The 8,302-nt window shown below is 43.6% G+C and overlaps 1 protein-coding gene across 1 annotated transcript; it reads right to left on the reverse strand.

The window, feature by feature from the left end:
* Positions 1–2,790: 2,790 nt before the first annotated feature.
* On the reverse strand, positions 2,791–6,354 carry LOC123067176 (putative E3 ubiquitin-protein ligase SINA-like 6). Its single transcript, XM_044490090.1, has 6 exons — positions 6,107–6,354; positions 5,564–5,760; positions 3,955–4,644; positions 3,632–3,636; positions 3,410–3,482; positions 2,791–2,949 (listed from the first exon to the last, which is right to left on the reverse strand). Exons 2-6 carry the CDS (start codon positions 5,705–5,707, stop codon positions 2,791–2,793), a joined length of 1,071 nt encoding a protein of 356 aa, XP_044346025.1. The 5' UTR covers positions 5,708–5,760; positions 6,107–6,354.
* Between the last annotated feature and the right edge of the window lie 1,948 nt (positions 6,355–8,302).

An 8,302-nucleotide genomic window follows, 5' to 3' on the forward strand; every position in this document is an offset into this window, starting at 1 on the left:
GATTTCAATAAAAACATTTTTAAAAATTAATTTCATTCTTTCAATAAATTGATCTCAATAATTAAGAAAAAAAACTGGTTTCAACACATTCACAAAACATATTTCAATTAATTCAAAAACTACGTTTACTCATTTCAGAAAACTAATTTCACGTATTCCATAAACTAATTTCACGCATTTCAATAAATCAATACCGGTAATTCCAAAATCCGTTTTGTCTTTAAGAAAACAAATTCAGTTATTTGTAAGAACGGAATTCACTTTGTTCAATAAACTTATTTCACTTTTAAGGACTAAGTGAGTGTGGCACCATGGAACTGTACCTTGTCGCCGACTTGGCCGAGTAGATACCACTTGCCATGCACTTTCAAGAACCGGCATCCTCAACATTCATCGTTAATCTGGACATGCAAGAGAATGTTCCAAAGTTGGTACTTGAATCTCTAGTTAACTCGATCAGCCTGGTAAACAAAGGGAGCAATGTCTTTCAGCCTTGTCCCATCCAACCATCACGCATCCGCATGGTAAACAAAGGGAGCACTAGATATTTTATATCACATGACTTTTATACAGCACGTGCACAAGACTAGCGAATCGCCCTACTGGCACTCATCAAGCCATTAGCAAAACTTTGTGTCACGTGCCTTGGGTGCACATGCACAACGAGATACTTGTTTCTTTCTTAATATAGTTGGTTATTTAAATTCTTATTTTCATAATATGTGTCTTGATATATACAGTGTGGGACTCATGCATGTCTGGATCTTGGGAGTGCATGCATATCGCTTGTTTCTTTCTTTAACCGCACACATTTCACTCTCGACCAATTACTTACCATTCTCATTGGTGTAAGCCAGGCCTGAATTCTCAATTGTACAGATTTCACACTGTCATTGCTTTTGACCGTTGTGAGCCACACGTATATAAACTCAAGCTAGATACGCGCATGCCAAAACCCTTCTCGCAAGAGATGGCCTCCAACGGTGGCACACCAAACCCATGGCAACAACAGCCGCCGCGACCATCGCGTGAGGGCTACACATGCCCCTTTTGCCGTAGGAGGTGGGTCACACACCAAGCCCTTGGTGGCCACATGTCCTCTCAGAGCTACCGCAACAATCGCCACCGGAACATGCTAGTAAGCCTACCCCAACCAGCCTCCTCCGTGCCTGACTCTACTCTTTGGGGGTCATGGCTACTTGTGCTTGCACCCAACCTTGCCTTCTGGGAGGAATACCGCCGTGGAGGTCCCCGTCCCGTGGAGATAGACTTCATGGGTCTACTACGGGTGCCTGAAGACGCCGCAGAGCCGCAGCTGAGTGACAAAGCCGGCGAGGCGGTCGACCTAACCTTGAGGCTTTGATTCGTGGAGGGTGCCTGATCACAAGCAAAATAGATACGTTCGATGATAGATGAACATTGTGCAATATAAGATTCGTCCAAGCGTGCCATTTGTTTCAGCTACCTCTTATTGTGTTCTTCGCTATTTAGAACTTCGGATTGATTTCAAGATGACATGATAAATATGGTGCATGTTCAAGGTTCAGTTGCCTTTACTTTTTTCTAATATAAATAGGTGTGTACCAGTGTGTTGCAACAGGATCCAAGAATTTTCATGTTTACAATATAGTAGTTGAGTCGATTAACCTAACATCTACCATCGTGATTTCTACATACATATTTAGTAGGTCCATGCATGGAACCCAATCTCATTGGCCTTGCATGGGAGATGGGACCATAATGGATATCAACGCAACAGCGACTGCAACCTTGTGAGCATTATAATATTATTATTTATACAAAGAGCGTTATAATCTAAAAGAAAATCCATTTTATAAAGATTATTCTTCAAAAAAAGAAACATCACAGCGGATTATGAGAAGTGCACAAAAAGTGGCAAGCAAGCAAACAGTAAGATCTCCATGCATTCTTACGGAGCAATAGAACATAAGTAAACAATTTACGTCAGGTGACCGTCTTAAGGCCCACCCCACCACCCACGTCTTCTTTTACCTTATCCCCTTACACGTCTTCCATCTCCTGCAAGCACCATTCCCTCTCTCTCCTCTTTGCCTCCACCCCTCCTCCCCACACAAGAGGGGCCATGCCATTGTTGCCGCATGTATCTTGTCCCTGATCGACAGTGAGGCCGTTAGCGTCGCACTCCTTCCCCCACAGCGCCGCCGGATGCCTTGCGCTGCGAGGAGCTTTTTTCCTTGGAGAACGAGAGCATCATCCAAAGCTTGTAGTCCCATCTAATTGAATCAATAGCCTTGCAAATGTCCAGCATGAAAAGCAAAGTTACCTTTTTATTTCCGTGGAGGCAACAGGCAAAGTTTCTGACGTACATAATGTTAGCGTAGATACTTCTCTTCTTTATGAATGCACTTTGGGCATTGGAAGCGATGTTGTTGATGAAAGGAGCTAGCAGACTGGAACGCACTTTGGCAATGATTTTCACGGTGGTTTGTATGAGGCTTATAGGGTCGTAGTATAAAATCTCCTCACCTTAGCCCCATCTTTCTTGGGTAGAAGAGCAATGTTTGCATGGTTGAGCTAACAGAAACTCTTTGAATGCAAGTCGCCAAAAAGGCGAATGACGGCTGGTTCCTCACCGCTAGGAGTGGAACCGGTAGAAAGCTCTTTTTTGGTGCTATGATACGAATCCAACACAATTATATTTCTCTACTAAATGAGCACATGCACATGCTCTTTCACTCTCCAAAACTGAATCTGTGTAGAGAAATAGCTACCGCATAGCACCACAGTGTCCGTGTGTCGGCCAGTAGTTCAGAGGAACTCCTGCCGACCGACAACAAAAGAGGCGGCAGCAGCCGGGCATGCCGCACCAGCAGGTGGTGCTCTTAGCAACGTCGAGCGGATGTGCGGCTTGGTCGAAATCGACAAATAACTAGGTAGCCTTAGAGGCAGTTTGATCCTCTCCGGTGTCTGTAAATGGAATGAAAAAAAAGGACAAGGAAATCGGTAAAAGAGGGAAAATGGCATGCTAATGAAGGTGTTCACCAGCAGGGTATGGGCGGTAATTTTGCTTAGTCTGTCTTAATAGTGGCAATGTTGCAAAGTCAGATGTTCAGCGTCAAATATCTAAATTTCAAGTGAGAGGGGACTGCTGACTAGACCTCGGAGTACATGCTGAAGAAAGCAGGCACCATTTTGGATATTACTTTTTTCTTTTCTTAGTTTGAATCTTTTTGCTATTTCAGGCGAAGAATCTGTTAGAAAGTTATTAAATACATTCCAATCAAATTGTGTTTATGTTTTATGTTTCTATGAACTTAACCTAAAATTTGGTTCAAAAAATTGACAAGTTTTATCTTTTAACACCAAACAAAAAGATGACAGCGTATTCAACAAAGAGCATTTGAAATCTATGGCTAGGTACATTTACATGATCAACGTAACCCATTTCACTTGTTACAAAGAGCATTTGAAACCCTGAGCAGTTTTGGTCCATGACACGACTTGAAAGCAGCAAACAGCAAAGATTGCATCAGTCAGCAGAACCAAATGATCATTTAGTACTTCAGATACAATTTCACGGCGGTGTCACAATTTTCATAGCATCAAACATTTGATCCGGTGCCTCCCAAATCAGTAAAACATTCCTTACATGAACTGGAAAACCTAAACAGAGTGCACTTCATCGAAACAACTACGAAGCAGAGTCTGAGATCATAAAGCCTCTTAGCATATAGTACTTCCTTCGTTCCTAAATATAAGTTGTTTTAGAGATTTCAATAAGAACTACATACAGATCTATATAGACATATTTTAGAGTGTACATTCACTCATTTTGCTCCTTATGTAGTCCCAATTGGGATCTCTAAAAAGACTTATATTTAGGAACGGAGGGGGTACAAGTCATGAAACCCAAACAGTGAAGGCCGCAAACATCCACGCTGAACCTTACCACTTCAATCATACACCGCGTACCGGTTTCAGACATATGGGCTCACGCGCCTTTACTTTAGGATTAGGATCATCAATGGAGAATGTAAGCAAGGTACCCTTTCCATCATCAGCTATCTCATCTTTGAGCAGAATTAAGTTGTATCCCTTCGGTAGCCCATCAGACAACGATGAGCTTCGTATCTTGTAAACTGATATCTGATAATAGTCTGTCAAAAAGGAACCATAGGACATCCTACACTTGAACTTGGAGTTTGTAGCTTTAGGTTGGATGTAGACGACAGAGATGGCATGCCCGAATGCCTCTAGTGCCACGTTGAGCAGGAAAATTTCCCTGTCTTTGATACGAAGAAAATGTAGACCTGGTTCTAGGCTGAAGTTAACATCTTCGGAGTATTTGATGGTTGTACACGGCCACTTGTGCTGGGAGGCGCAATGTTCAAGGAGGGCGTCTGTTGGCCCTGCAAAGCTGCAGCTGGACACCGGGCAGAAACATGGGGCGCTCGGGCATGCCTTCTCATGCTCTTCTTTCTCGTAGTAGGTGAGCTTCTCTGCGCATCCATATTTTGCATTGGAGCAAGCGACCATGACTGATTCCATGAGACGTTCCATCCCTAAACAGCGCTTGAAGGTAGTTTCAGCAGAGCATAAGTGACAATTGTTGCGCACGAGCTTGGGACGGCAAGAAGAGCATATGAAATGCCCCACAGAACACTGGAACAGGAAGGATCAGCAGGGTCGTCACGTGAGAGTAACTTTTAACATAAATTAAAGTTGACGCACTACACAGCAACATAACAAGTTAGCACCACACAAAATTGTGCAACCATTCATGTAGGGGTTAGTTTTGGTATATGCAACATATTGGTCTGTAAATCTGTAACTGGCATACAACTCCAAAGGGGGGCGGACCAAACATATTGCTAGTAAAGAGGTATACATCATCCGCCCCTGATCCATACGCTACTAGGGAACAGCCGTGGACTAAAAAATGGTGTAAATAGTTGCTAAAAGTTTCAGTCTCAGACCAGAATGTTAGTGTCCTAATAAATTCTCTAAAAAAAAAGGGCAGCCCGGTGCATGTAGCTCCCGCTTGCGCAGGGTCGGGGAAGGGTCCGACCACTTTGGGTCTATAGTACGCAGCCTTTCCCTACATTTCTGTAAGAGGCTGTTTCCAGGACTTGAACCCGTGACCTCATGGTCACAAGGCAGCAGCTTTACCTCATGGTCCTAATAAATTCTCTATGAAAACGAAATTTGAGCACCCATATAACTACAACGATCGATGTTGTCTCAATAAACTGTTTTTTAGCAAGTAGCATTGTGTGTGAGCCCCTGATTAATATCCTACTAGGGAACAGCTGTAGACTGAAAAAGGGTGTAGATTGCTGCTAGCAGTTTGGGTCTCAACGAAAATATTAGTGTCCTAATTTCTCTAGGAAAACAAATTTTCTTTTATTTTTGAGAAAAAGGAAAAACAAAATTTCAGCGACCATTGCTACTCTGCGGTCCATGTTGTCACAAGAAACTTATTTTAGCAAGGAGCATTATATCCAGCGGTCCGTTAATCATAGTTTATTATTTCATCTGAACTTTGAGAGACAGGTAGTTGAATATATGCACATGTATGTACCTGGTATATGGGAGGTCTGAGGGGATGAAAGCAGACGGGGCAGTCGAGGGCGTCCATCCCCATGCTGACATTCTGCCTCTTGCCGCTGCTCTCCCCCTCTCCCGGGGCTTCTACTCGTCTCTTGCTAGAGGTACCACTATCCATCGCCACCAAAACTCGCTCGATGTTTCGATTAAGCGTGCAGCAGAGCTTCACACCTATTGATCAACACAAACAGCCTAACCAATCTGTCTCTAACATATATGCTGCTAATAGCAAGCAGGCACAAGCTGTAAAAGGATCCATGTGTTTCTGCCAGACTAGTAACGGAATAGCGACACTCTGGATTGGAGCAAGCATTAGAGATGTGCTAAATCTAATCATCACTGGCTGTAATTTGTTCATGTCTCTAATTCTTCTATTGTGGTTCAGAAATATGTAGACTGTTTTGTGTTAATTTCTTTCTTGATGAATTCAGTTATATGCAACTGCAAATGATCTCAAGAAGAAGCAGTGAAAAGGGAAGAAATTTATTCCTATGGGATGCGCCCGTACCTTGATTACCTGCCGAGAGGAACCCGAGGTCGCTGTTGGCGATGAGGCCGACGCCTCGCCGGCGACGCCCCCTCCTGGACTGCTGCTCCTGTCCGAGGGGAAGGAAGAAGGGTTGGAGACAGTCGCTGCTCCCTTGCCGAGTGTGCCCTAGCGCGCTCTGCTCTGAGGCCGACGAGAGCACGGGGGAGAGGAGGCGACGGCGAGGCGACGGCGGCGGAAGATTGGAGCGACGGAGGAGGTGCGGTGTGAGAGGAAGGGTATGGGCTGGGCCAGCGGGTATTGGGAGGTTACACACAACCAAACCCACCACGAAGATTTTTCTTCTTCTTTTTTTGCAATCTACCACGAAGATATGAGCCCACAGCCAACACCCCGCAGCGCTCGTGGGCCAGCACACTGTGTTATTCCCAGTTATTTTTTTAGTTCTTTCGTAATTTTCTTAATATTTTATTTTTATACCTTTTATTTCTTTTCCATGGTTTCTTTTTATATGATTTTAAAAAAAACATGATTATTTTTTATAATATATGAATTCCTGGCAAAACTGTGTATTTTAACCATTGAACATTTTCAAAATAATTTATCATTTTTATAAATTCCCAAAGATTTCAACTTTCTGTGAGAATTTTTAAAATTCGGGATATTTTAAGAATTCATCAACATTTTTCTATTTTATGAACATTTTAATTAAAAATATGTCTTTTTACAAACTACATAAATTGTTTATAATTTTTGATTTCTTAAATATAGCCCTCTTATATATTAAAAAAATAACTTTTTTGAATTCAAAATAATTTTTTCTATTAGATGCTTTTTATTTTGTTGTATAGTAGTGTGTGGTTGCACTACTAATGCACCAAAGACCGATTCTTAGGTTCGAAGTCATGTGTGTGTCGTTAAGCTTCAAACTTGCATCGAAAGACGACAATCCTGTCTATAGTGAGGCATCGTGTTGCCATCATTATTTTTTAAGCTCCGTGAATCCCTGGTCAATTCTAGTCTTCAGTAAAACTCATAGTGATATTCTCAACTGATTTAATTCATTATAACATGCCAGACACAATTGACCATGTGAAAGATGGAGGATGTCGCCTAGAGGAGGGGGATGAATAGGCGCTTTAAAATAATTACGGTTTAGGCTTGAACAAATGCGGAATAAACCTAACGGTTAATTTGTCAAGCATAAAACCTAAAACAACTAGGCTCACCTATGTGCACTAACAACTTATGCTAAGCAAGATAAGCAACTATGTGATAGCAAGATATATGACAAAGTAAAGTGCATAAGTAAAGGGCTCGGGTAAGAGATAACTGAGGCACGCGGAGACGATGGTGTATCCCGAAGTTCGCACCCTTGCGGATGCTAATCTCCGTTTGGAGCGGTGTGGAGGCACAGTGCTCCCCAAGAAGCCACTAGGGCCACCGTAATCTCCTCACGCCCTCGCACAATGCAAGATGCCGTGATTCCACTAAGGGACCCTTGAGAGCGGTCACCGAACCCGTACAAATGGCAACCCTTGGGGGCGGTCACCGAACCCGTACGCGTTGGCAACCCTTGGGGGCGGTCACCGGTACCCGTCAAATTGCTCGGGGCGATCTCCACAACCTAATTGAAGACCCCGACGCTTGCCCGGAGCTTTACACCACAATGATTGAGCTTCGAACACCACCAACCGTCTAGGGCGCCCAAGCACCCAAGAGGAACAAGTTCAAGGGCACCAAGCACCCAAGAGTAATAAGCTTCTCAACTTGTAACTTCCACGTATCACGTGGAGAACTCAAACCGATGCACCAAATGCAATGGCAAGGGCACACGGAGTGCCCAAGTCCTTCTCTCCCAAATCCCACCAAAGCAACTAATGCTAGGGAGGAAAATGGGAGGAAGAACGAAAGAAGAACACGAAGAACTCCAAGATTTAGATCCAAGGGGTTCCCCTCACTTAGAGGAGAAAGTGATTGGTGGAAACGTGGATCTTGATCTCCTCTCTCTTTTTCCTCAAGAACTAGCAAGAATCATTGGAGGGATTGAGAGTTAGCAAGCTCGAAGAAGGTCAACAATGGGGGAAGAACACGAGCTCAAGGGATAAGGTTCAATGGGGAAGAAGACCCCCTTTAATAGGAGGGGAGAAAATCCAACCGTTATCCCCTCACTCAGCCCGCACGACGCGGTACTACCGCAGGGAGCTGCGGTACTACCACGGTTGG

This window comes from Triticum aestivum, chromosome 3B (assembly GCF_018294505.1).
Source record: "Triticum aestivum cultivar Chinese Spring chromosome 3B, IWGSC CS RefSeq v2.1, whole genome shotgun sequence".
Classification (NCBI taxonomy): Eukaryota; Viridiplantae; Streptophyta; class Magnoliopsida; order Poales; family Poaceae; genus Triticum; species Triticum aestivum.